This window comes from Drosophila takahashii, chromosome 2L (genome assembly GCF_030179915.1).
Source record: "Drosophila takahashii strain IR98-3 E-12201 chromosome 2L, DtakHiC1v2, whole genome shotgun sequence".
Classification (NCBI taxonomy): Eukaryota; Metazoa; Arthropoda; class Insecta; order Diptera; family Drosophilidae; genus Drosophila; species Drosophila takahashii.
Genome location: NC_091678.1, coordinates 25,846,863 through 25,874,715, shown reverse-complemented (window position 1 = coordinate 25,874,715; position 27,853 = coordinate 25,846,863). Strand labels below are relative to the sequence as shown.

At 43.6% G+C, this 27,853-nt stretch overlaps 5 protein-coding genes across 6 annotated transcripts in view; 3 read left to right on the top strand and 2 right to left on the bottom strand.

The window, feature by feature from the left end:
- LOC108060524 (uncharacterized) overlaps positions 1-8,666 on the top strand; it is a 34,709-nt gene extending 26,043 nt beyond the window's left edge. The window contains exons 3-7 of the mRNA XM_017146242.3: positions 4,157-4,318; positions 4,407-4,520; positions 4,584-4,667; positions 5,667-5,768; positions 5,826-8,666. Of these exons, the coding sequence (XP_017001731.2) occupies positions 4,157-4,318; positions 4,407-4,520; positions 4,584-4,667; positions 5,667-5,768; positions 5,826-7,492 (2,129 nt within the window). The 3' untranslated portion in view covers positions 7,493-8,666. The remainder of the gene's footprint in view (positions 1-4,156; positions 4,319-4,406; positions 4,521-4,583; positions 4,668-5,666; positions 5,769-5,825) is intronic.
- Positions 8,667-10,053: 1,387 nt separating this feature from the next.
- Positions 10,054-10,701, bottom strand: LOC108060509 (uncharacterized). Its single transcript, XM_017146219.3, has 2 exons — positions 10,548-10,701; positions 10,054-10,465 (listed from the first exon to the last, which is right to left on the bottom strand). Exon 2 carries the CDS (start codon positions 10,444-10,446, stop codon positions 10,150-10,152), a length of 297 nt encoding a protein of 98 aa, XP_017001708.1. The 5' UTR covers positions 10,447-10,465; positions 10,548-10,701; the 3' UTR covers positions 10,054-10,149.
- Positions 10,702-11,625: 924 nt separating this feature from the next.
- LOC108060506 (ribosome biogenesis protein WDR12 homolog) lies at positions 11,626-13,371 on the top strand. The gene is made up of 4 exons (XM_017146217.3): positions 11,626-11,892; positions 11,952-12,618; positions 12,678-12,924; positions 12,984-13,371. Exons 1-4 carry the CDS (start codon positions 11,834-11,836, stop codon positions 13,271-13,273), a joined length of 1,263 nt encoding a protein of 420 aa, XP_017001706.2. The 5' UTR covers positions 11,626-11,833; the 3' UTR covers positions 13,274-13,371.
- A 208-nt stretch (positions 13,372-13,579) lies between these two features.
- Positions 13,580-17,661, top strand: Ubc2 (ubiquitin conjugating enzyme 2). Of its 2 annotated transcripts, none has more exons than XM_017146218.3 (4): positions 13,580-13,882; positions 15,418-16,039; positions 16,401-16,485; positions 16,551-17,661. In XM_017146218.3, exons 2-4 carry the CDS (start codon positions 15,439-15,441, stop codon positions 16,561-16,563), a joined length of 699 nt encoding a protein of 232 aa, XP_017001707.1. In that variant the 5' UTR covers positions 13,580-13,882; positions 15,418-15,438; the 3' UTR covers positions 16,564-17,661. The 2 variants fall into 2 exon arrangements, with proteins under 2 accessions (XP_017001707.1, XP_070075786.1); XM_070219685.1 differs by lacking the exon at positions 13,580-13,882 and adding an exon at positions 15,211-15,357.
- An 85-nt stretch (positions 17,662-17,746) lies between these two features.
- On the bottom strand, positions 17,747-21,711 carry LOC108060505 (uncharacterized). Its single transcript, XM_017146216.3, has 6 exons — positions 21,152-21,711; positions 20,267-20,746; positions 19,903-20,021; positions 19,447-19,837; positions 18,313-18,803; positions 17,747-18,254 (listed from the first exon to the last, which is right to left on the bottom strand). The coding sequence occupies exons 1-6, from the start codon at positions 21,300-21,302 to the stop codon at positions 17,901-17,903; spliced, it is 1,986 nt and encodes a 661-aa protein (XP_017001705.2). The 5' UTR covers positions 21,303-21,711; the 3' UTR covers positions 17,747-17,900.
- Positions 21,712-27,853: the final 6,142 nt, after the last annotated feature.

Genomic DNA, 27,853 nt, shown 5'->3' with positions numbered 1-27,853 from the left:
ATCCAGCGTATTTTGCTTCGCGCATATCACCTGCCATTAAACCGTATAATTTGTTTCCTGAGGTTTTTTTGTTGCGCGATGAGTTTGTGGTTTTTGAGACAAAAGTCTCTGCCAGTCGGCTTGCGTCGCCTTCTGGCCCACCTCATTTATCATCTTTGTCCAGAACGATGACAAGTGCAACAACAAGCTCAGAACACTCGAAAAGCTCATTTGTTGTCATTTGTCTGTTGTCGTCTGTCAGTCTCTCCGTCACTCCGTCACTCGTTCGCCGTATTTTGATTGTTTTTCATTGTTTTTGCTTTCGTTTTGAATGCCATTTAAGCGTCAATTTGAAATCGCATTCACAACTGCCTGACTTACGCGCCGCTGGTTTCTCGGTTTCCGTTTAAATTCCCCATGGAAACAATGGAATTATCATGGGGATATATCCCCATGTATTGTGAATAATGCTGTCTATAAGCATGACGGCATATTCTTGTTACCAATTTTGAGTTTAGTTTGGCATGCATGCAAAGATCGGATTGCCAAATTCAAAAGCAATCTAATGCAAGATTTATAATCTTTCACTTCAGCAATTACTTGTCATTCACTTTTGTACGGGGTGTCAAAGAAATCGTTATAGTTAAGTTACTTAATTGAATTACTTTTACAATACCTTATTTAGTCAAATAAAATTTAATTAAATATTAAATTTTAAGTTTATTTCCCACTGCCTGTAATCTCCTGTACATAATTATGTTTCTGAGTCCTACAATTTTTATTAGTCCCTTTGCATTCCCGATTATTGCATGGTTCAGAGACTCAACCAACTTTGCCCGATAAAACTGCAATTACACTCACAATTCATGGGCTAGGAATTTCTTTATTGCGTTTGCTCGAACAGAAGTCATGTCAAACTAACACATTTTCTGTCTAACTAACCGCAAACTGCTTAAGAAAACTGAAGGAGCGACCAGATGAACCGACCCCCGCAACGATTTAAACGCTCGGCGGAAATTCAGCTTAAGAATGCTCCGGATCCGGAAAGTGGGAGCGAGGATAGCGCCGGCAAAGCCACTTGGTTGAAATGTAATAATGATGGAAAACATTTTCTGGGCCGGGCTGAAGTTGAGTAGTTTATGAAGTGTAGGCGGCGGCAGGCCAGAGAATTTTCCGCAATTTCCACGCTCCTTGGCTCGGGACTTTGGGATGATTTGTTATTGCTGTTGGTTTCGGCCTAAGGCGTTTATAGCCGGCCGTATTTATCAATGGTGTTAAGTATTATTAATAGTGTGGTTCAGTGGTGTGGTTCCGCGAGGGGCTGTCAAAAATTTGCTCCATTTCGCTATGTTTTAATGGATGTTCAGCTGATACTATCCACGCTAAAGTGGGTACCTACAATCCCTGCACCCCCTTCGAAATCCGCTTCGTCCACGCCCCTGGCTAAGCTGAAAGTCATTCTAGGCGGCATCTCGGCTGTTTGCCAGCTTGTTTATAACAATTGCCCGGAATTGTGCTTATCATTTATCACGACAAAATAAAAGCAACATTAATTTAGAATCAATGACATTTATGGGTATGAATCAGCAGCCACTGCAGCGGCAAATCGCGTCACATTTACAGGCATTTGCATAATAACTTTCTGCCTTGCGGAAAACAATCAAAAGCTAATTTACAATGCAATTTCGCAGGCAGCAATTTATTGTCAGTCGGCTGAGACAAAAAAGTTTAGCCGCTTACAGAATTTAAGCACCCACAAAGAGGGTAAGATAAAACAAGCGAGGAAGCTGACGAGAAAATCTAAAATAAGATCTTCCCGGTGGCGTATACGTAATCTGACCGAATCGTGTTACTCGAGTCCCAGACAAATGTCAGCCGTCCCTCGCTGTCTGCTCCACATAATGTGAATAATCATTTTGCTCATTTGAAACGTGTTGGCCAGCCAAAAATTAAAAAAGAAAAAACCCGGAGTCCCAGAGACCCACAGACAATGGAAAGTCGCGGAATTAGCGCTGCGTTCCACAATGAAAACAGAGCGCAAAACGGGAAGCTGTTCTACTAATTGCAGCGTTTCGGATTTCATCCATGTGTGTCTGTTTCTGTTTCAGTTTCTGTGCCTTGCATAACGAGCAACAAGCAAAAGTGCTTAAAGAGGCTAAATGAAAGTCGCAGACGGTAAGAATGATTTCAGAATACTTAGCTAAGTGCGGAGCGCAAGGGAAGATGTTAGAAATGATATGGGGCGCAGCTGGTTTGATTCGAGTTTCATGCAGATAATGCAGGGAGACTTTAATTGGGAATAAAGCTAAGAATTTCAATTAAATATTTATTAGGTAAAGTAATTACAGATAATTAAAACAATAATATTACTGAATTAATACGTAGATAGCTAGTAGAGCGACTTTTAAATTTAATAAACTTCGGAGAGTTTGTTCCTCCAAATTAAGGAACATAATAAATCTAAACCATTTTCCCCTTTTTGTTCGCACGGAGAAGGAAAAGTGAGCAGCATATGCAGTTCCCTTAATGAGCGCTAGGAAAACAATTTAGCGTGGGATGTACATAGATGGGTCCCAGTTTATGAAGGGGGACTCAAAATAAAGGATGGACAGCAGCACAATCACAGTAAAACTGAACCACTGGGCGTATGATTAATGCTAGCACATATTTAATCATTTTTCATGGCAAATGACAAGACCCCAGCTCAAAAGATTGTGTTGCCACCGAAACCTTTAAGAGAGAGACAATTTCAGGGGCAAATGGAAAATGTGGTCGGACAAGGCTTGTCAATCGGAATTATACGGCAACTGGACAATCAACGACCGTAGACAAAGCGGCTGCCACTCCATCTTGTGCTCCTCTTCGCTTCGGTTTCCCAATTGGGAGTCGCCTCAAACTGGGCAAACAAAAAAGCCAAACTAAAACTAAACTCATTTAACTTTGCCGTATTTTGATAGCATTTTACCTTGGCCAACAGCAGCAGAAGCAAAGGCAGAAGCAGAAGCAGCAACAGGAACAACAAACAACTGTTATCAAAATGTCATTCATTCAAATATGTACCCAGTGACAGGGGGGCAAAGGGCATCTGCCCCTCCCACCGCTCCGCCTTCTCCATTACGTCCCCCCTTGCTCCGCCGTACACTCTTCAAAAATCCGAAAAAACATAATCCAATTACATTTGTAAATTAAAGCATGAAGGCAATTTGCATTTTCATTTCATTAAAGGAAGATTCTGATAGCTTTGCACAAGCCACTTAGCCATGAGGGACAGTTCTGCTTAATAGCCTTAAATATAAAAGTAAATATAAAGAACGGGACACTACACTACGTGCAAATCTTTAAAAAACAAAACATACAAATATGTCACATTCCGCAACAAAAAAGGGAATAAATTACTGTATATTTTAAAATCAGTTAAAATTAATCTCAAGTAAATACATTTTGACAGATTAAGTAATTTTTCTGATTTTAAAGTTTATAAAAATTTATAAATTAAGAAGCACAAGATCGAAAAGGTGATAAAATCTGGTTTGGAAGTGGTGCCTTTTAAAAACGTTTTCCTATAGTCTCAATGAAAAATGTCACCACTTTATTTATTGAAAAAGTTACAATAGAAAGCCTTAAATTTATTACCAATTTTTACTAATCTACCTGTCATTAATATTTCAACTTCTTTATACCCTACAAAATAATACATTTCGCTATACGTGCTGTTGGGGTCATCTCTGTTTTCTATCCAAAGAGATCCTGTAGTAACTGGTAAATGGTATAAGTATTAAGTGATATATATAAGTATTTTGCCATTATCTTAACATTAAACCATAAAGGACACTTTAAATATTAGCACACCTGAACGGGGTTTAATTATCCTCTGTCAATCAATCCAAAACTTAAAATTTCATACATTTTTGAGAATGGCCCGCACTTTTCCCTTTAACCAAACAAGGCTTTCAGAAAAGAAGTCTTAGAGATGAGGGCACAAAAGGACGAGGCAGGGATTTAAAAAGCAACTAAGTCTGGGACTGGGACTAAGTTTTATGGGACTGCCCATCTTATGGCGGCGCTGGATTTTCTTGCTGCTCCTTCTTTTTTCCCACAGTGCACCATTCTGTTCACTGGCCTTTGTTGACTTTCTGCTTTCTCCTATTTCACACTCGTGTTTTCTCCTTTTTTGCAGTGCCCGCCATCGAAAGCAGCAGCGCATCCTCCACAGTCGTCACGGTCGCGGTCACGCCGAGTATCGCTGCCAGCAGCTCGAGCAGCGGAAGTGCCGGATTCTACGGCCTGGCAGCCAGCACCACGGAGTCCCCGTCCTCCCCGGAGCAGCAGCAGCCCCAGGGTAAGACCCGAAAACTAATCCCGCCACCCACGCCCACTCCCCCAAAACTAAATGACAAACAACGCGCCACCCCTCAAATTGTTTATAGGCCAATGCCTGCAGGATGGACTTTGGGTGGACGAAACCGCGACCCGCTGCGAATATCAGACCAGTTGTCGCGCCATCCAGCGAACCGGCCACTGCTGCCCCGATTATAAATGCGGTAAGTGAACTACCGCTCCGAGTTTCGGATGCATTTATGCAAATCTCCGTCTTTCCCCGCCAGATTGCGAAAAAGATGGCAAAACTTATGCCAATGGTGATAAATTGGTTGCCCCCGACACGCCGTGCACCGTGTGCTACTGCAAAGGTGAGTGCATACAGCTTCAAATTAGCTGCAAACTGGAGTGAATAATTGCCATGAAACTAACATTGTGGCTATAGTATAAACAATAAAAATCACAAAAAAATTAATAATAATATAACCCACGCAATTAAATAAGGTGCACAAATATTAAATAAAACAAGAAAGGAAGCTACCTTCGGCCAGCCGAAGCTTATATACCCTTGCAGATAAAAGAATGCTCACTCGGTGCAGTTCCAGGGTTTCCAGACTGAGCGTTTCTATTTATTTAAATTTTGTTTTTAAGTAGTCAAGAATCAAAACGCCTACTTCCTACAAAGTTACAATGAATTTTCTGATATTTGTTTGAATATTCCTATGGAAGCCTTAAGATATAGTGGTCCGATCCGGCTCGCTCCGACATATGTACTACCTGCAATAGAAAGAAGACTTTCGGGAAAGTTTCATCGCGATAGCTTTAAAACTGAGAGACTAGTTCGCATAGAAACGGAAAGATGGACAAACGGACAGACAGACAGACGGACATGGCTAGATAGACTCGGCTATTGGTGCTGATCAAGAATATATATACTTTATGTGGTCGGAAACGTCTCCTTCACTGCGTTGCAAACATCTGACTGAAATTATAATACCCTCTACAAGGGTATAAATATCCCATTTTTACCAAATAAATAAATAAATAAAGTACAAATAAATAAACCACATGTTATTTTACAATGTAAATAAAATTCGGCATTAACTTTGAATTTCTAAAATTCAGGGAGAGTATTTTTGTAGGTTTGCTAAGTACATTTTTACGAATACCAAAAAGTATATTCTAAATATATTATTGCTGCACGGGCAAACCCATTTTTTACAACTTGTGGGTATTAGCCAATTTTTATATTCGGTATTTGCCTTTTATTTTCTTGAAAGTTTCTAAAGCAATGTTAGCCGGAAATATTTCCGTTGAATTCCCCACTGTTTTCCCAGCACACTTGCTCAAACACACTTCATTTGTTGCAGGCGGCGAGATTGTTTGCATCCCGGTGAGCTGTTACCGGCGCGACGACTGCATGCCCAAATACGTGCCCGGTCGCTGTTGTCCGGAGTACGACAATTGTCCGGGTGAGTGCTCGATCGCCGTGTGGTTCGACTGAATCTAAACGTTTCCCCCACCCCCAGTTTTGGACAACAACCCGCCGCTGGCCAGCGAGCCGGCGAGCAGCTCCACCACGCCCAACCCAAAGCCGGTTAACTTGGCTCAGCCGGCTGGCTTCAACTGGAACATCACCATCAAAGAGATAACCAAGCCGACGGAGATCCGGATAACCGACGACAACAAGGCCAAGCCGTCGATTCCAACGCGAAAGCCCAGCGGCTCAACCACCGAAGGACCAGCGCCTGCACCACCAGTAACCACCGGTTCGGTGGACAGCACCACGGCAGGAGCAGCAGCAGGAGCAGGAGCAGCAGTCACAACAGAAGCGCCCGCCATCAGCAGCACTCCTGCAGCAGCAACATCGCCCGCGACGGCAGCAACACCAACGAAGACGGCAGCAACACCAACGCCCAGCCAAGACAGCAACCCGAAAGCTCTTCCGGGCGGCAGCGAGAGCTTGAAGCTCATCGCCTCGGTGGGCTACATCGAGAGACCCCTTGGCTCCCCCTCCCTCTCTACCTCCCTCTCCCCCAGCAGCAGCAACATCGTGGAGCAACAGGTGAAGCCACTGGTGGTCACCTACAACGCCGACGGACTGCAGCCGCTGGCCGGGAACGATCCCAGCAAGGTGAACATCAAGAGGGAGTACACAACGGAGGGTTCTCCCTCCCAGAGCACCAAGAACTACGACGAATCCGCCGGGGGCCTGTTCATCTCCAATGGGTTCAGGGACTCACTGGTCGAGCCAGCGGATGGGGAGCTCGAACCGGATACGGCGGGCAGTGACAACATCTACCACATAATATCCACGACGGAGGGACCCGGATCCATGGTCAGAGTTACCACCGATGAGCCATCCAAGCCAACCAGTCAATCCACCAAATCCGCGGTAGAGATCACCACAGATTCCCCTGCCGGCGTGATCAGTGAGATGCCGCCCCCCAGCTCCTCCACCACCCACCACACGGAGGTGGAGGACGATGTGCCCCAGGTGGAGTCCAACCCCGCCTACCCCTCGCTGCCCGAGGACGACTTCAGTCTGCGGGACGTGAACTTTCCGCTCGTGGAGCTGGAGGACATAGCCGAGTCCGAGAAGGACGAGCCCAGGAGCATACCCAGCCCCTTCGAGGCGGACCATCACCGGCATGTGAAGCTAACGCCCGACTCCAGTCTGGATGGCAGCGGCAGTGGAAGCGGTGGCGGCGACATCGATCTCTACCAGGACAAGGCGTCGTCCACCAGAACCACCGCCACCACGGCCACCGATGAAATGATGGCCGCCGGGTCTTCCGTCCGCGAGAAGAGCGTCCTGGTGCCGCTGTTGATGTACAGTGGCGAGGACATGTCCGGGGAGACCCGCATCCAGAACGGCAGCGACCTGCAGCTGGAGAGGATCGGCCAGGGCGGCGGAGAGGAGGTGGAGCTGGGCAGCGGGGAGGAGCGGGAACGGGAACCCGTCACCCCCAAATCCAGTCAAGTGCCCACCCTGGAGATCGATGAGCTGGGCTCGGGGGCGGGCCAGGTGGGCGGTGTGGATCCCAAGGGCGATGCCGAGAGCCTGAAGCTGGACGAGAGCCAGGAGACGGTGGCCAGGACCAGTGCGCTGGACAAATCCTCGGCGAGGGCCGAGAAGAGCTTCGTGGAGCGGGCCCTGCCCCTGGGACGTCTGTATCTGCAGCGGATCTACTGAGGAGCGCCGGCTGGATTTGGTTTACTTGGAAGATCAAACCTTTTATTGTATATACATACACCGTAAGGAACAAAATCCAACCGTTCAAGTGAGCAAGTGTTAGGTTAAGTAGCCAGAGAAGAAAGGGGAAGAAGATTTATCATTTCCATAGACTGCATGAAGACCTTCTGAATTTATCAACTCTACGAACGTAATCATTAACCTATGTATGATTAGCAAAGCTGGGCTCCCCAAATGCAATAACGAAATGTTTCATTCAAAGGCAATCCACATTGCTTAGTTATATTTCTTATTTATACCTCTCGACCTAAGTGCACATAAAAGACATTCAACCATTGCCACGCCCACAATCAAAATTCATCGAATAAGTCGCAACATTTGAGAAGGAGAAATTTTTAACTTGTTTTATCTCATCATGATTTTATTTAATGTGTAATTTATTTCATTACGAGTGGAAATGATTTATGAAGAGTGAACCGATCGCTCCAGCGGGGCTTTTTTTAAAACGCAATGGCAAACTATATAGTCCTCTTTAATTTGAAAAGCTTTTAAGTTTAGACTGAATATGGCAAAGTTTTAATTTAAAGCAATTTACAATTACTCCTACTTTAACCATAATTTATATACAATTAAAACTAATTTAAACTTGGCATCGAGTGTCGAAGTGAAGAACTGCACCCAAAAAAAAAATCCTGAGTGTCAATTTAATAACTGTGGGTTAAAATGACACTGCCCCTAGGATCAAATTTTTAGGGTCAATTTGCTCCCAAATGAGTGTCAAAAGTACACCGCGTTTTCAGAAAAATCGTATTTGATACTAAATAGTGTCATTTTGATAAAACTAGGTTCACATCGATCCCAATAATTATCATTTTTGATTTTCGAAGTTCGAAGTTCGGCGATGTTTTACTCGAGTATCGATTTCGTTTATACTTGTCAAGAGTTCGCTCGCGCGCAAAATGGTTCGATGGCCCAGTTGGTAAGGCGTCTGCCTCTGATGCGAGAGGTCCCCGGTTCGAAACCCAGATAAATCATATTAGGTAAAAAGTTTTTAAAATGCATATATATCATTTTAAGAACAAAAATGTTAAGTTGTGTTAGATTACTGATAAAAAAAAAAAAATAATGTTGTTGCGAGCGGGATTCGAACCTCGTTCCCCCGAGCACAAAATAATATCAGAACCAAGCGCCTTGGCCCCTGAGCCATTCCCATATTAATTATTGCCATGGCAGAATGGTTACAGGAGCTTTCAAGCAAATGTCAAATTTTATTTAATACTAAGAAAATGACACCGGCTAGTGGCTCTTTGACACCAAAAGGGGTCAAATTAATATTTTCGAAAGTATTAAAGTGACACCAGAATAGGGTCAATTTAATGACGTTCGGATCAAAGATTTTTTTCCACTCAATAGTGTCACATTGACACCTAAATAGGGGCATATTGATGACTACTTTTTTTTGGGTGTGGGATTTCCGGATTTCGCGAAACGGAATTCCAAAGCTCGCCTCAATTCTGAAAACTAACGAGTGGGGAAAAGTGTCAAAATAAAACGCAGTCATTCTTTAGTTAGACCGTAAAATAAACAACTACCTATATGAAAATAATTTATTTAGGCGATGATCGTGCACACTGTCACTCACACACAACCACACAGATTTTTTGCGATAAAGTAAACTATATTATGAAAATATTTTAACTAGCGTAAATTTAGATTGAAGCTCATTTTACAATGTATGAACTATGAAATAAAAATGAGGTAATTCTAAACACAAAGGAAACGCGTTTAAGGGATAATGGAAATTGTGTTCAAAAAGAGAAATGTTAAAAATAATGGTAAGAAAGAAAATATTTGTTTTTGAACCCTTATTAGATCATATAAAAAAGGATTATAAGAAATACTACCAATCCAACAATTTTACTAAAGCTAGTAGCAATAAACCAGAACTCTCCTGAGTGATATAAGTTATAAAATCATGTAAGCCCTACGAACTTCGGTCCTACCCTGATGTTACGCAATCGGGGCCTCCCTGCGGGCATGCCACGCCCTCCTCGCGGATACCTCATTACACATGCAAGTGCATGTGGCGGCAATTACCAGAAATTAAATAAACAAACCGAAGCCCAGCAGAAGCAAAAACAAAAATAAAAGATAAAAACGTCCGAGGAAAACAATCACGACGACAACTGTTGCATCACGACGGCAACACAAAACAAAAGTTGCCGGCGGGGCACAACCACTCAGTAACCCGAGTGCCAGTGACTCCATCATATTGAACTGTAATGCACAATCCCCCGACTTACATAACAAGGTTGAGGATACCATACCCGTGCCCCGTGGTTTCTACTTTTATTGTTAATTCGTATGCGCAGCGGGATCAGCGAGGAGAAAGTGTCCGAAGAGCATTAGGAAAAAGCCACAAAAAGTCCAATAAATCACTCTTCTTTTCGATCGTGAGTTTTGCAGAGGAGCCAACAGGTTTTCGGGGAGGATCACTTTCGCTTTTTTCTCGGTTTCGGTTTGGCTTCGATTCGAGAGTGCAGAATTCAGAAACGCTCCGATTAAATAGGGGTATTTTTTCATTTATTACTGAGGAGAAACTTAACAATGGAGGAGGGGGAAATGCAATGAGCTATCCAAGAGAGTGGTCCTACGACTTAGTTGCGACCGATCTGGTCGACCTGGGACTGCAGGTTGTTTATCACCTCGGAGGGCACCTGGTCGCCGAGGATCTCGAACAGGTTGATACGCTGGTTGCCGGGGATCTGCTCGTAGGCGCCCAGCTCGATGCCCTCCTGGACGTTCTGGATCTGGGCATCCTTGGGGATGAGCAGGGTCTGCTGGGCCTGCCGGATGGCCTCGTTCGTGTAGGCGGCTCCCTCGCGATTCTGGGGCAGGGATTGGGCGCCGGCCAGCAGGAGGGCGAGCATCGAACACAGCGCGAACACTTTCATTTTGTAGTGAGTTTGTGGTCTGTAGGTTGAGCTGCAAGGGGAGATTCGCGGAGTCAGTAACGCTATCTCCTCCCAGTGGATAAATATGAATGGGGTCTTACCTGGCGCGCGTCGTTTGTTGTAATGTTTCGGCTGCGCAGGCGCAGAGCCCGTTTTATAAGCTGAGCGCCGCCGCTGGAAGCCCCGAAAATCTGGAAAGCTTCAGCTCTTTCAGTACGCTTCGTTTCTGGTTTTCGTGAAGCCCCACTAGCTGCAAAAGTTTTGCAGTAAAAACAATCCAATAAAAAAGTGTTATTACTTCCAGCGCAATATCCCCATCGACCCATTAAGGTAAATACTGCTTTTATTGGAAATATTTTCTTGGGCATTTGTCCAATTTTAATGCGAAGGTTAAGCGCCTCTTCAGAAATGTCAAGTGGCGTTTAACCTTCCAGTGCACACTCAGCTGCAAAGTGGTCTTTCAGGTGCTATCTGGTTCATATTAATAGCCTGTACGAAAAAAATTAACAATTACCAGTCTTTGGAGATTGAAGAGTCATTTACAAATTGCCGCCACCGACCAGTCGTTTTTTATTTTTCCGTTTTGCGTAAGACGAGCAAAAGAGAGGGATAGAGATCGACTGGCTAAGTTACAGCAAATCGTCAGAGTCTGATTTGCTTGCAAAAATATTTAATTATCAATATTGCGAATTTGGCTTGTATCTTTTAAGTGACTATTTTGGCTGTAATAAAAAAAATCGAAAATTCAGTGGCGACGTCATGAGGGGCTTTTCAGACTAAAAGGCCATTAAAAAAATAATAATATGGTATTTAAATATAAAGAAATATTTTGTATATATACTGTATGCAATATCAGCCCATAGGAAGATTACTTGGACAAAATTAAAATATTTACATAGCTTTTCTAGAAACTATGTAGAAAATAGTAGAAAAAAGAAAAATAAATAAAAATGAAATAAATAAATTGAAAATATGTAAGAAAACAGAGAAGAAAAGAATGAGATATCAATATAAAATCGTATGCATTTAACCTACCCCATTAATAGTTTTTTATTTGAAAAGCGTAAATTAAAAAAAATCGTTTGGCGGCAAAGAATCGATAAAAACTAAATCAAAAGACTAGCGCCTATCGATACAAGTGCGATAACACGTTGGCCTTTTTTAGTGCATTTCGTTTTATTTGTTGCATTTACAGTCGGTCGTTTGAAAACACGCTTTCTTACAATTTAACCGAGAACAACGAACTCCCCCAGGAAGAACCACCAGTTGACTGGTCAATTGCAGCTCCAACCAACCGAAGTTAAGTCATAACACCGATATACTTTGGCGGGAAAGCCCCGATCCGGAGCAGAATCAAGTGCCAGGGAAAACGCACGTGGGCCAGGAGATGGATGTGGAAAACGGCGAGGGGCAGGTGCAGGTGCATCTGAAGACCAAGCAGGAGCAGTGGGTGTCCATTTTATAAGCGTCCTTAGTTCCCATTTAATCCGGGATCCTCTTTTCAGCTACGCCGTGCCGGATGTGCCGTACGCCATCGATGGAACTGTTACCACCGCGGAGCTAAACACATTCGTTAATGCCCTTCTGCGCCAAAAAGATGGCTCCTCGGAGACGGACTTCGACTTCCTGGTCTTCGACGAGTACCTGCGCGGCCGGCTGTGCGACCACCTGCGCGAGAAGGCCATCAGCTTCGAGGACGCCATCGAAATCGAGTACGTGGAGCGCTTTCCGGCGCCGGAGCCCCAGGACTGCCTGCTCCACGACGACTGGGTGTCGGCGGTGAAGGCCAGCGGCAGGTGGATCCTCAGCGGCTGCTACGACAACACCCTGAACCTGTGGACCAACAAGGGCAAGCACATCCTCACCATTCCCGGCCACACGGCGCCCATCAAGGCGGTGGACTGGATATCGCTGGACGAGGAGGCCGGTCGCTTCGTGTCCACCTCGCAGGACCAGACGGCCATGCTGTGGCAGTGGAGCGTGGCCTCCAACTCGGTGGAGTGCGTCTCCGTCTGCAAGGGCCACGAGCGGGGCGTCGATAGCGTCAGTGTGAGTCCCGATGGCCAGAGATTCGCCACCGGCTCCTGGGACACCATGTTGAAGGTGTGGTCGGCAGCGGTAGAGGATGCGGCCGAGGGAACATCCAAGCGCATGAAGGAGAGCGGCGTGCGGGTGGGTATTCATCTACACTTTTGAATACAATCGTACTTAGTTGTATATTCCTTTTGCAGACCCCCAAAATGACGCTGCAGGGACATCGGGAGAGCATTTCTGCCGTGCAGTGGATGGATGCCACTACTCTGCTGACTGGCAGTTGGGACCACACGCTCAAGGTGTGGGATCTGAGCCTCGAGGGCATCAAGACCGAGATATCCACCAACAAGTCCATATTCGATGCCAGCTACTCCAAGCTCAACCGCCTGATACTGACGGCCTCGGCGGACAAGAATCTGAGGCTCTACGATGCCAGGACAAACCGTAGGATCACATTTCCCAAAAAAATACCTATCCTAACCCTTGTTAATCTGCTCTTTCAGAGGGATCTGTGGTCCGGAATACCTACCTGGGGCACAATGCCTGGGTGCAAAGCGTCATGTGGTCTACCACGGAGGAGTTCCTCTTCGTCTCCGGGGCCTATGACAACCAGAATAAGCTGTGGGACTGCAGGAGTCCCAAGGCCCCTCTGTACGATCTTCTGGGTCACGGCGAAAAGGTCCTGGACATCGACTGGTCCAATCCCAAGTACATAGTCTCCGGCGGTGCCGACAACACGGTGCGAGTGTTCAAGTCCCGCAAGGCGTTAGCTGAAGATATGGAGACGAAGTAATCCTAAACTTTGTAAACTTTTATAAATACAAGATAGGTTTAAAGTTTAAAGTAAATATTGTATGGAACTATGTTGTGTTTTAATACAAATCAAACACTTGGATGAAGAATTTAATGCTAGGTAAATTGTTTTACACATTAATATTCTGTAATAATTTTAACTAAACAAATTTCGAATAAATCTCAAAAACGATACAACCAAAGAGTTGCCAGATCGGAGAAAAGGGCAATCAGGGCTGCCAGGGCCATCGATAGTTCCCTGAAGATGAGCGTCCCACCACCAGCTAGAGACGGACCCGGAGCGATAGCCGACTACAAACATACAAATTATCGAGTTTCTAACAAAGATAAAGACGGCTCTGCGTCTCCGCGTATTTGCCAACTGTATTTTAGCCAAATAAAAGCGACTGGAAAGGTGAAAACCGCCGGAGCAGGACTGCCCACACTGCCACCCACCGAGGACGCCAGCGGAACAGCCTTGCAGCCACAGCGAAGGCCGTGTGCAGTGCACGAGTGCGAGCGAGAGGGCAGCAGGCGACACAGGCAAAGGCGAGCGAATCATTTTCGCAAGTGTTGTGATAGAAAAAAGTGAAGGAGCTGCGACAGTGAGGTGTGTATAGTGTACCAGGGGCAGTTCCCTGGGTGCACCACCGATAGAGTGGCGTCCGAGTTCCGCGGAATTGTGCAATCTGCAGACGGCGGAAGCAGCGGCATCATCCTCAGTCGGCGGCGGCATTTTGCAAATGTCTGCTGATTGATTTTTTGCGGCATGCAGCACATGCGGCTCAAGTCGGTTGGCTCAGCGGTCTGCGGGGGCAGTATCACCTGGTTCTGGCTCGGGGATAATACCTGGATTCGGGGCCTTGAACACCCCTCGAATATCCCCCTTTCCTCGGCGCCGGGTGTTTGCCAAAATGGCCGCTGCCGCTGCTCAATAGAAATGTGTGCGTTTGTGCGAAAAAGCAAACCCCTGTCATTGTAAAGAGGCAGAAACTGGGTGGGAAAACCAGGTCAAGGACCCTGGGGAAACCCTGGCCAAGATCTGCGTGTAATAGCCGGATTCCACTGGCACCAATTTTCATGGGGATAAGTTCACGGGAAAATTATAAGGATATTCAACGTAAATGTATGTACATTTCCGAGGGTTATCAGAAATCTTGAACACGCATTAAAAACAAACCATTATAGGGTTTCTACCCTGGGGAAACCCTGGCCATGATCTGCTTGTAATAGCTGGATTCCACTAACAGTAATTTTCATAGGGATTTGATCACGGGAAAATTATGTACATTCAACACAAATGTACATTTTTTAGGGTCCACAATAGAGCCCTGCGTGAATCATTCAATGTTTGTTTTATCCTAGTATGCCATGAAGTTTCTGATTTGTTTAATTCAATTCTATGTCAAATAAATCGAATGTTTTTCTAATTAATTTCGAAATGAATTAATAAATTTATTGAATTTTTTTAATTTGCCACATTTTTTTGTGCCCTTTTTTTGAGAACAACAAGTGGAAAATTTTTAACAAATCAATGTTAACAGCATAGTAAATAAAATTCAGTCAGATTTAACCACAAAATAATGGCCCTTTCTTCTTAAAAAGAAATTATCGTTAGAATTATTTTATAATTCATGCCATTCATTCATTCAATTCTATTAAACTCAAAATTCAAATTCATTCAATTCTATTAAACTCAAAATTCAAATTCATTTAATTCTATTAAACTCAAAATTCTAATTAATTCATTCATATAAAGCAAAAATGTCAAAATAATTCATTGAATCCATTCATGCAGGGCTACAGTCCACAAATCATTCTCAAAACAAACAAGCACCAAATATTGACAAATATTTCTAGGAATTCCTTAATTGGCGGTAAAAATTATACCTCTCTATAAACTAGATTGTCACCCACAGTTCTGATGTAATATTCCAAGGATGTTCAGAAATCTGAACCAAAATGCATAAAACAAAGAATTATAGGATTACCACATGAAGTATTGACAGAAATTTCTCGGCAAACCATAGTTCTTAGAATTCGTTTTTACCTTTAGTGGGGAAAATTATTATTGACTATAAAAACGTAATTGTAAATATATAACAATGCAACCTGTAAGCTCTAATCTTTCCCTGCTCTCCACAGCCCAAACGACCACGACCAAGAATGTCTTCAACCCCAGCAGCGGGCAGTGCCGCCGAGGTGGCCACCTCCAGTGCCACCTCAAATGCCCCGAGTGCGCCCAGCACGACGGCCAGCAACGTGAGCAATCCCAGCCAGCCCCCGTCCGCCGGAACGCCGCAGGCTCGTGGTGGCAGGGGCAGTAACGCCAACGGAGGAGCCTCCGGCAGCAATGCGGCCGGCGGGGATGAGCCGCGCAAGGACTCCAAGCCAACGCCCAGAATTTCCAAGGCCCTGGGCACGTCGGCCAAGCGCATCCAGAAGGAGCTGGCCGAGATCACACTGGACCCACCGCCCAACTGCAGTGCCGGGCCCAAGGGCGACAACCTGTACGAGTGGGTCTCCACCATCCTGGGACCACCCGGATCCGTCTACGAGGGCGGCGTCTTCTTCCTCGACATACACTTCTCGCCCGAGTACCCCTTCAAGCCACCCAAAGTCACGTTCCGGACGCGCATCTATCACTGCAACATCAACAGCCAGGGCGTCATCTGCCTGGACATACTCAAGGACAACTGGTCGCCGGCGCTGACCATATCAAAGGTCTTGCTGTCAATTTGCTCCCTGCTCACAGACTGTAATCCAGGTGAGGATCAAAAAGCATCATTGATAATACATTTAATGCAATATTGGCCTTAATAAAGAAGAATCTTATTACTTAGACGCTTGATCACTTTCAAATATTGAGTTCCATGTTCCAAACTAGTAATGTTCTCCCAAAAAGCTAGCTTTTTTATGAAGTTTTGCTAATGTGATTAATGATTTTAAAATGTATCTTCCAATTCTATTTTGCTCTGAGACTTACGTATACCTTATAGACATTGCTTAATATATTTTAGACTGTGTACTTCTGAGTTTCCTCTAGTTAAATTCTAAAGAGATCCAAAAACTGATTAGGAAAACTTAAATTTTCCACTCAAATATTAATAATATTTAATCCTTTTCAGCCGATCCGCTGGTGGGCAGCATTGCCACGCAATATTTGCAGAATCGAGAGGAGCATGATCGAATTGCGCGTCTCTGGACAAAACGGTAGGTTGCTTCAAAATAATGTTAGCCGCCAAATAATAATACGCATCTTCTAATTCCACGCGCAGGTACGCAACATGATGCGTAAGTTCCGGCATCGTAAACGTACCACAAACCGAAAACTGCAACAACAGAAACGAAAATTCGCATCTTGCAACGGAGAAAGTCTATTTTATAAATATATATTAAACTACGATAACTAATAAATTAACAGTAAAAACTACCATAACATGTACACGAAGCATGAACAGCAACCGCCAACAGCCAGTCGATCCAATCCAATTCAGCCTATATTTACATCGAGTTAATACAAAAGTTGTAAAAACATTTGGAGATTTCTTGAGTTGTAATTTTCGGAAACTAGTTTTGTTTTTAGATCGCTTAGCAACCGAAAACATTGAAACGAGTCAAACGAGAGGAACACATTCAATAAAAAATTGCATCGTAAATTGCACATTGACATATTAAACTATAAACTATTCAACTGCATAAATAAATATAAATACAATTAGTTTACATTATATGTGTACAGTGTTAAGTGAAAATGGAGCTAAACGAGTAAAGAGAAAAGCCTATTTTAATGCGTAATATATTAATGCAACCAATGTCAGGGCAGTAAACTTCGTAAAAGATGATTTTCAATTAAAAACTGGCCACAGCAAGGAAAATTCTCATCAACAAAAGACTAAATATGAAGTGGTAAACGAAAAACGAAATAAATCTATGTATACAAAACTTAAGACAACCTATTCCAAATTCCAAAAAGAAATTTTATAAATTTGTGTTATTTATATATTAAATCGGATTCGGTTAAATTTTTAATGTGATATTTTTAAGCGTTTGAGATTTGTGTTTTGGCCAAATAGTTTCCAGAAATACTTGATTTATATTGTTTTTAGATTTGAAAATGTAATGGCCACAGCGAAATTTGTTACTTTGAACAAAGGCAATTGCGAGTGTAGAGCTGATATATAAAGGAAAATCAAGAAAAATTGTATGAAAACCAACTTCCTACTATTTTGTAGTTTTAATGACTAAACAACAGTCAGTGTCACATCAATGAAAAAACTGAACAGGATTTCATAACAAAATAATTGTAAGTTTTTTTCGTAACCAAAACAAAAACGGAAATCGGAGGATGGAAAAGAACTTAAATAAAAAATATTTGCAAAATTATAATTTCGGCTCTTTAATCGCTTCGAACGGTATTCAAATCAACAATTCGGGTTCCTCAGGGTCCTTGCCAAAAATAAATGTCAAGTAGTTACTTTAAGTTTTAATTTTATTCGATACATCTTTGTTTATATAAAATATGTTTCCCATTACACTATTGAACATAAATATATGCACGCTGCCGCACGTGGAACAACACAAAGAATCTTGGCCAGCCCCCGTCCCACCCGCAGGCATCTCGAAAATTAGAGATACATGCCGTTGACCAGGAAGTCGGCCTCCTGCGAATAGGGCGTCTTGCCGCCCAGTCGTCGTGCCCTCCGGCTCACCGTTCGCATCCGGCATCCGATGAGAATGGCCAGAGCGGCGGTCACCAGCAGACCCAGGGTGAGCGAGAGGACTGCTCCTCCGGGGCGCTCCGAGTGACCGTCGTGGTCCCGGAACTCCATCGCCAGGTTCTCGTGGATCATCTTGTACTGCTCGTGCACCGGAGAAACGGGCACGGGAAGAGCTTCCTGCTGTTGCTTGTTCTGCTCCAGGGCCAGTTCAATGGGATCCTTGGCCGTCTTCGCCTTGACCTTCTTGTGCTTGTGCTGCTTCTGTGGATTTAAAGTAATCATATATTTGTTTCTTGCAGGACATCCTGTTGAATCCCACCTTTTTTGGCGCCTCTGTGAACGTTTCGTCATCGTAGTCCTCGTAGTCCCCGTCCACCGCTGGGCCCTGATTTTTGCCAGCCGCAGGTGCTGCATTCAGGACAGGCAGCATGGCCTGCTGCACAGCTGGCTGGGATTGGATGCCTGGAGCAGCAGCATAGACGTGACCAGATGGCTGCGGTATCAGCGATGGTTGCTGCTGCACCGGCAACAGTTGCTGCTGCGGGGCCAGCGGCGTCTGTGGGGGCCACGCCACATTGGATGGCACCTGGAGTTGCTGCTGGGCCTGCTGTTGCTGCTGTGGCAAATAAATTCCGGAGCGTGGTAGCGACATGCCGTACACAGCTTGATTGCCATCGTAGCCGGGCAATTGGAGCGGTGTTGATTGCCCCTGAACCTGAACCGGCGCCGCTCCCTGGATCTGCCCCTGTCCGCTCGCCGGCTGCTGCAGTTGGAGGCCGCCTTTGTGGCTGAATATGTGGCTCTGCTCATCTGCAAGAAAGTGGAAGCGTCACAAGGAAGTACGAAGTGTGGCTCTCTGTTAACGCACAGCTAATTGAATTAATTACGAGTAGACAGAGACACAGCACGCACATTGCACAAACATCCGTAAATCAATTTCGAGCGACGGCAGCTCCCATTTCACACAATGAAAACTGATGGGCAATTTGCGATTTTCCCAGAAGAAAAGCCCCGGGAAAAGGGGCAGGCAAGTGGCCCTGGAAGTGGGTTCATTGCGTGCTCTTTGCCGGCCATTTGTGTGCTAATGTCGCACTGGGCGCCGGCTCCTCCGGGGACCATTCTCTTCCCTCATAAATATTTACTCAATTTTTAGTTTTGTCAGTCTGCCTTGTCTCCCTGGCTAAACCTAATTGGTGCTGGACACTCAATCGAATTTAATTAAAAATTAAAAGTCTCGGTGGCAGGGCTAAAGCGGAAGTTAGTCACTTAAGATTGTAGTCGGCACACACCACTTTATTTCCAAATTTGAAAACGAGTAAGCGAATATTAAACCTACACTATTTTTCTAGCCTTAAAAAGAGGAAATGTACCCCTGTTTTATATGCATATCTCCTTACTTAGAGCCAATGTTCCCTTTTAATTACATTTCCCATACTCTATTATCTTTATTTACCAGTGCTTATGATCTCGGCCTTCTGCTGAAGCGTCTGTTGCAGTTGCTGTTGCTGCTGTGGCAGTGGCAGTTCCTGTTGCTGCTGCCCCTCGGCAATCATCTTGCGGTTGGCCCGGGCGGCAGCATCTTCCCGATTGTTCACCATGGGCGGTGGCGGCGGCGGTGTTGGTGGCGGACCCAAAACATAGACATGTTGTGGTTGCTGCTGTTGCTGTTGCTGCTGCTGCTGTTGCTGCTGTTGCTGCTGCTGGGCCACGACCTGCAACTGTTGTTGCACGTTCTGCACAGGCAGATATTGCTGAACCATGGGCTTCGCGGGCTCCAGATTGCTGCTGCTGCTGCTGCTGCTGCTACTGCCCGATTTTGTGGCCGCCGACGATACGGCGTTGCACTAAAAAATGGGTTAGTAATTAACGGTTGAAAAGGGTCACAATTGGTGGGGAAAGGGCAACTCACTTCCGGTCCCTCGTCGCTTCCATCCTCACACTGGGGTATTCCATCGCAGGCATTGTAGACCGCGATGCACTCTCCGGAATGGCAAGTGAACTGGAAGCGACCACAAAGCGCAGCGGGGGCTGAAATTGGGGCGTTAGGTAGTTATTTAGGTAAATTACCGGAGAACAACAAAATAATACTGGGTAATAGAGAATTTTTTAAGTTATTTGTTTTAACAGCAATGTTTTATATTGAAGCCACCGTCAATTTAAAAATGTAGCCTGATTAGAATTAAAATTATTAGACTCTCTTTTAACACATTTTCTTTCAAGTCCAATATACCCCTGTATTTTAACAGTACCGCATATTGAAAACCACAACTCACCGCTTTGAGCTGGGTAAACTGCCGACTGGCCCACAGCCACTCCCACACCCGTTCCCAATGTGGGAGCCACCACCGCGGCGGTGGAAACTGTGGGCTTGTCCCTCGCTTCCGGCTTCAACTTCAGATTGCTCAGCTCCCATTCCTGCTGCGACACATTATTGCTGGGGATGTGGGGCAACTGCGGACGCGGAGTGCTGACCAACTCGCTGGCCAGCTTCGGTTGAGGGTTCAGAACGGCACTCGTGTAGTTGGCGTGCCGCGTGAACTTGCAGCGGAAATCTTCCGGAGGCCCGCACTCGAAGAGGTAGCAATAGCCACCGGCCTTCCGCTCGAAGATGTACACATCACAGGCGACCGTCTCGCAGCACAACCTTTCGCACTCCTCGATACTGTCCAACTCGAGACCCTGGAGGTACTTGCCTCCAATCGCCTGCGACTCTCCGGTTCGGATTATCGTGTTCTTATGCACATCAAAGTGACCTGTGGTGGAAGTGAGGGATTAGCTCTGAGGGATTTATAACTATAGTCTTAACAAAATAAAATATGACTATCTTTTTTCAAAAATATCAGATATGCATAATATTAAACCACCAAACTTAAAAAAATTTAAATAATTTTCAACCACTTTCTAGTCATTTTAGTAACGTAACCATGATCTTTTCGATTTTGTCAGTTTTTATAAGTGCCTGTGTAATATCAATTTCATTTCACATTTTTATATGGTGGGATCATTTGATAACTAACATTAATTTGATAGGGTCTATCAAGTTTTAGTTTAGTATTTTTGAAAAGATACGAAGAAGATTTGAATTAAAACCAATGGCCAACATCGTAATCAGTTTAATCGTCGATCAATATGGATGTATTTTCCCGAGATGGCCTCACCTATGCACACTTCCAGATCCATTCGTTTGCTAAGTCGGTGCTCCGCTGGCGAAGATGGCTGTGGATGGGGATTGAGGTACTCCACCTGCTCCGCGGTGGCTGCTGCTCCCGCGATCATCAGCAGCAGAGGCAGCGCAAAGTTGGTAATCATTTCGGTGGCTAATGGTGATTTCTGCGGTTTTACGGTCACGACTGAGGCTTTTCCCTTCGGGCAGCTGGCGGTCACAGTTCACTGGGACTGAGACTGGAACTGGAGGATTGGTGGCAGGGGTGGTTCCGCAGAGAGAAACCGAGAGAGGCTGGTCGAGGGCTTGCCGTGTTTACAATTTGTACACGCTTATTGATTTTTGGCCTTCTTATTCGGGCTTCGCAAATTCGCCACCGCTAACGTTTCTTTGATTCACAATTGAGCGCGTGAAAATAATCAGATTGTGACCTTTCTCGGCTTTAGGATTATTTTACTGAATGTTTTGAATTTTTTCAACAAGTTTTTACTATTTGTGAGAAAATCAGGAGCCAGGCGAAATGTAAACCAATGGAAGGTGTTCAGGAAATTAGAAAACTTTATTTTCGAAGCTTTTTCACCCTTAGCAACGAGGAGCTTTTGTTATCAGCTGATGGGGTGGCTGGTATCGATAACAGCGAAATCCACCCACACCATCCCATACGTTTTTCCTGGAAATCGGGAGCTTTCTTTCTCTCTCACAGCAACCATATGTTTGAGCTTTCAACCCCAACCTTGCAGTCCTTGTAATGTTCATATTGTCAATCGGTAGCAACAATAACATCCGGGGATGTCGACCCGCCTTTTGCAGCATTCTCTTGAGAAGTGTCTGTGTTTTCAAACCGCAAACATAGCCCACATGGAGAGAAATAAGATAGGTATTATATAAGTAAAATATAAAAAACTTAAGAAATTCTTCAAATCTCAGAATATTTATTGCAGATAGCAAATGTTTGAATTGTGTTTTATTTTAGAATATAAAATATTTTATTAAATTAAATTATAAAATAGATTTATATTATTATAAACCATAAAATAAGAATAAGAAAACCTAAATTGCTTTTATTTTTAATTTTTTCAAATTTATTTTAGAAACCTAATATTTATTTTCTGTGCAACAATGAAAATCGATAAGAAGCTTTTACCTTTTATTTTTGTCTATATATACTTTAATAATTTAAAAGCGGTTGGGGAAAGGGAATGGGAATATTGGTGGTGGTGGTTGGGCTTTGCAAAAAGCTGATGGCTGATAGAATTTATTTTGAGGACACCAAAACCCTGAACCCTACGAAACAGTTCATTTAACTGCCAAGCATATGGCATGTGGGTATTACTACAATTGCAAACCCTTCCTCTTGGCCTTATAGCATTACATCTCCGACAACGGAGTTGCTAATTGCAGGTCCTGTCGCAGGACTCTGTTCCTTAACAGCACCCACGGCGCATGCGCCGCTCAGTCGCCCAGCTTAAAGCCGTTGAAGAGGCAACTTAGGAATGTTAATGAAAATAAAGCGTTAAGCACTCTGCTGCATCTGCACCCAGCCGCCCATTAAAACACCCGGGCAACTCGCTGCACAAAAGCCCAACAAACACAAAGGGCCGGAGCGGCGAATATGCAACCCCTTTAGGCCAGTTGCAAGACAACACAGGGGCGGAGAAGGGGGGCTTAGGAGGGAGAAACGGGTGAAAGGGGCTCGCGCTGTCGTTAAGGGGAAACAGCATTTGGAGCCATAAAGTGGGCAAAATGCGAAAGTCTGGTAGCAACATAACAAAAAACCATTGCATATTTCACGGAGTCACGTCACCAAAGTGGGCATCCTTCCCACGTAAATGTGTGTACACTTGGAGGAGTGGCAGGGACTCGAATGCATCGTCAGCATTACTTAGAGGTATCCTGTATTTAACGCATTTCACTGTCAGAGAAGAATATAAAATTAGTAAATAAAATTACAGTTGCTTTTTCAACTTAATTTATTTATTTATTTAATGTTATTTTAGATATAATAAAAAATTGTTTGTTCTCTAATAATAATTTTAAAGCCATTAAAACTTTTAAAAAAATAATAGTCAATTCTATTTAATATTATTTAAGATTTAATAAAATTTTTTTATTAATAAAACTGCACAGTCTTTTAAACTGACATTTTTTTGTTCTCTACAATAATTTTAAAGCCATCAAAACTTTGAAAAAAAAATATCAGAACGTTTGAAAACAAAGTAGTAACAATTTTTGAGTTTCTGGACTTAATTATTATTAATTAACAACTGTAATCTTTATTGGAATATTTTAAAAACTGTTATAAACTATAAAAAGTTGTGACCCTCCCTTGGCAATAAAAGTACAATATTAAGTTGAGTATTAAGCCATATTCACCCTTTCATGTGGCGAAACTAAGGGGGAATCGCAGCAGCATCGCTTAAATTGCAACTTCAGTTCAGTTTGTGCTGTGTTGCCACTGGCAATGTTAATGCTTTTAATGCAGGACAAAGAGGGCGGGACCGGGCGGAGGGCGTGGCAACTTGGGGCAGTTGGCAGGGTGTTTGGCTGGTGATTACATCCAACTAAAATGTGATTTGCATTTATTTTTAGCACCCAACAAAAATCGTTGGGTGGCTTCCCTTTAATTGCAAAGGAAAAAGAGAGTTTTTCAAGCAATTATTATTTATTTATTTATTTATTTCTTTATTCGCCAACAGTAAAAAAAACCTTAACTGGCTACTAACTAATACTAAATTAAATACTAAGTGAGGCAAAATAATTATACAAGTTTTTCTTGATTAAATCTCTGGGGGAGCATGGATCCAACCGCATGTGAGATGGCAACTTATTATAAAAATGCAGGGCTCTACACAACGGCTCATTGTGGGCATAATTGGCTCTGTAAGCCGGTACAAAAAATGGTTCAAACGTTCTTAACGATCTACCAGGCACCGATAACCCTATGCTGCCCAGCAGTGCGGGGCAGTCGATTTCAGAGGTCAGCAAATCACATATGAAAACTAATGAACTGGTAGTTCTCCGATCTTCTAGGGAAGAAAGGTGAACAAGCCGACATTTGGCAGAATAAGACGGGACCGGGTCATTGAAATTTAAAGCTAGAATTATCAGCGTACCTATACGTTTTCAAGCCAAAGTTTCTGTCTGCCACAAAGTATTTGCAGAATGTCGTCCTTTCGACGAATTTCCAAGAAAATTGCATGAGCTTGCATGACTTGTGGGAGTTTGTGCTTTTCGCCTAATAAGGGTTATTGACACAAGTGCACAATGCCCCAGTCGTATTGTGTATATACATATATCCCTGCACTTGTATATCTTTTTGCAGTTCTTCTGGCCAAAAGTCTGGGCTGCTTAAAATTTATTTGCGTTATCCGAGAAACTTATTCGCTCGTGTCACAGACGTCGAGACGCCAAAGTTCAATAACATTGAAGTCGGGGACCGAAAGAAAAATTTAGAAAATCCCCCCCTAGAAAAGCCACCCCGGGCGGCAGCCCCTAAAATCCAAATGACTGCAAGGACTCGTAAAGCATTTCGGACAGAAAGGACATGTGCACGTGCAGCCAGAAAGCTCGTAAATTCTCCACATTTAACGAAATGGAAATTTCGCCAGACGAACCACAAAGAAGGGAGCTCCTGATGACTAGATGAGGGAGTCTGGGCGGAGGATGGGAAGATTGGGGAGTGCGCTGTGACTGACAAGACGTGCCGGGGTCGGGATCTTCATCGGTTGCCAGGTGGGCCAGGTGTACCTGGAGTTCGTCTGCTGCCTTGATTTGTGTGGCCTTGCCGCTGAAAAACGTGTTTTGATTTTTCGCCAGAAAGCTGTTACTTCTTTCCCATTTAATTCTCGCATTTAAACACAAAGCCAAACAGCTAACACTGTGAATGAATGAAACCCTCAGCTTGTTTCGACTAAAGCAGAAGAGCAAACTTACCAACAAGATATATAGTAGTTGTGGTTAAAGCAGAGGCTGTATCAAAGGGGTTTCCATGTCCAAAGAACCCCAGTTGAATGCCAACCTAAGCCTCTGAGCTCAGCATAAATACGGCTTAGGTCTGTTGGCCACAGTAACTTTAATTAAAACAGTCATAGATAATTTTATCGAGCTTGTGACAGTAAGCGAATGAAATTTAAAATGGTCGGCTCGTTTACATAATAGAGCTTAGAAGAAGACCTTGGATTAACCGTTCCACATAACAGGGAAATGTGTGAAAGAAATACGAGAATCACAGGTTCCTGGGAAGAGAATAAAAATTTAGACAATATAATAGAAGCCCCCAGTTCTTGGGAAAGGCCCAACGAATGAAATCATTTCTATGAATATAGAAAATCATTTCTTGAAATAATCGTAGCCCGTGAGTGCTGATGAAAAGCTAAAATGTAGCTAAATAAAACCACTACTTCAACATTAATCATCCCAGACCGAGTTTAGTCACACTTCTCACACACTTTTCGTCGAGACCTCTTCTTCTTCCCTCTCCCAAAACATAAAAAGGTAATGAACGCCAGATAATGATGCGTAAAGCCAAGCCCCTGAAAACCCATGGACTGACCCAACTAATCATTAATTATATGCAAAAGAAACATGAAGAAAAAACTTTCAAATGCTCAGACTTCGTCGCGACTATTAAACCAATTTTAGCCTTTGTTTTTTTCACGTTATTTGGGAGAGGTGGACAGACAGCGCAGACGGGGTGGCCAAATGGAATTAATGGAGAGCATAAAAGCGTATTTCTCATACAAAAGACGGAGGCGTCAAGGAACCCTCTAGTGCTAATATTCGTTGTTCTTGCGGGGTGGCAAAGACTGGCTTAACCGCACGATAAATGCGCAACAAGGGGCCATAAACATGGCTAAGAGCAGATGAAATTCCAGGGGCAGAAGATGCTGCCTCGAGATGAACTCTTGAACTTGGGTTCAACAATCGTTGGCCAAAAAACAAAGCCAGGACGAGTTAGTGAAAGAATGAATGAATGAATGCCGAGGGTCAAAAGACGCTTCTGCCAATTGAATATTTAAGGGCTTGCAAATTAAGTATACGCAGTGTTGGCCAGCAGCCATCTAAAGCATGTATCTTATGCAACCCAACTGGTGGTTAACTTTAATATTTAAAGTGTACGGGAAATGGGGGAAAGAGGCCATAAATATCTTATTACTTTCGTGGCCAAGGAGCTGATGTGTTGTCAAAAAGTCAAAAGAAAGGTAATTAAGGCTTGAGACATCTTGGCTTAACATCCGCTCTGCTCTTCAAATATTTATTTATTGATTTTCTTAAACGCTTTGTGCTCGCTTTTTCGCTCGCTTCTTGGCCATTTGAGTGACGTCTGTCACATTGTGTTAAGTCCCATTCTCCATTCTCCATCGCCGAGCATAATTGGCAGCCGAAAGTGGCTAACATTCTGCCGGCGCTCTCTCTCTCGGCCACTGTTAACTGTGGGCTGTTATCTGTTAGCTTCTGTTCTGTTTTCAAGTTTATGGTCAATGGCTGTGCATCCGCTCTCTTGCCGCTTGTTCCGCTCCAACTGTAAATTTTGACCAGTTTGGCCTGCTGCAGCTTTCTCCCCTTCCTTTTCCACTCTCTCCCGCCCCCACAGAGTTGCAGCTGGTGCGGTTAGCGGCTCTTTTGTTTCAGCCATTCTAAGCTCAGTGCTCAGCAGCGTGAAATTTTCACAGTCGGAGGACATACGAAATAACCTTTTCAACGGTTTCAAATCATATTTTAAAATAACAATATATTATTATTATTTTTTTTTAAACATATCTATGTATGTGTAGGTTAAGATTTTTTATTTTCATTCGTAAAAGTATAAAATAAGCGTTGTTTTCAATATTAATTAAATAGTGTTAGATATTCGCATTATTGAATTATTATACATCTCCATTAAAATTATAAATTCACAAAGACAAAGACAAAGACAGCTAAAAAAATTGTTATACGAGGTTGCTAGCCTGGATTATCAGCAGTGGTATCGCTGACTTATCTATTGAATTTATATTCAAAATATACAAACGTTATATACCGCTTGAAGAACCAGCTACTGTTCTAATTTGTATCGCTAGTGTTGTCAAATAAAAATAGATAAAAATAATCAAAATTAAAACCAGGCATTACAATATTACGGTAAATGAGGGAAAGGGGAAATTCCTTCACTTCCAATTACATATTAAATGAAGTTGCTGTTGAAGGTTTACTTAAAATCCGTTCCTCTCTGTGATATAATACAGCTTATACTACTTTCACACTCCCACTGTAGTGACGTTATGGTCACAAGATAGTTTTGTTAGATAAATTCAATTTAGAAATAGCCTAAAACTAATTTTTATTGAGGTGTGACTTCACGAGCACTGGGCGGAATATTACGCATCCAATAAAAGGTACCCCTGCTACCTATAAATAGAATTTAACGATAGCCAAAGTCGATTGGCAAGACAGTATAAATCCACAGATCGCAGTTTGGGCCTTATCTCGCTCGATGAAGAGTGAGTACGGCTACCTGGAATCGAATCAACGGAGCTCGAAATGCTGGGTGCTGAGCCGGTGGTCATTAATCGCACCATATCGCCATAGTCCGCAGCTCCACCAATCCACAAATCAACAGTCACAGCCCCCGGGAACTAACAGCGAAAGAGAGGGCTCTGTTAAGTGCAACATTGGTGTGTATCCGCCAGATACTTTTCCGTTTGCCGATTCAGTATTC

Coding starts and splice junctions, on each gene's coding strand:
- LOC108060509 (XM_017146219.3), bottom strand. CDS start 10,446: ATGAAAGTGTTCGCGCTGTGTTCGATGCTCGCCCTCCTGCTGGCCGGC.
- LOC108060506 (XM_017146217.3), top strand. CDS start 11,834: ATGGATGTGGAAAACGGCGAGGGGCAGGTGCAGGTGCATCTGAAGACC. Junction 12,619..12,677: donor TGAAGGAGAGCGGCGTGCGG/GTGGGTATTCAT, acceptor TTCCTTTTGCAG/ACCCCCAAAATGACGCTGCA. Junction 12,925..12,983: donor CTACGATGCCAGGACAAACC/GTAGGATCACAT, acceptor CTGCTCTTTCAG/AGGGATCTGTGGTCCGGAAT.
- Ubc2 (XM_017146218.3), top strand. CDS start 15,439: ATGTCTTCAACCCCAGCAGCGGGCAGTGCCGCCGAGGTGGCCACCTCC. Junction 16,040..16,400: donor GCTCACAGACTGTAATCCAG/GTGAGGATCAAA, acceptor AATCCTTTTCAG/CCGATCCGCTGGTGGGCAGC.
- LOC108060505 (XM_017146216.3), bottom strand. CDS start 21,302: ATGATTACCAACTTTGCGCTGCCTCTGCTGCTGATGATCGCGGGAGCA. Junction 18,804..19,446: donor GGCCGAGATCATAAGCACTG/GTAAATAAAGAT, acceptor ACTTTCTTGCAG/ATGAGCAGAGCCACATATTC. Junction 18,255..18,312: donor TCACAGAGGCGCCAAAAAAG/GTGGGATTCAAC, acceptor TTAAATCCACAG/AAGCAGCACAAGCACAAGAA.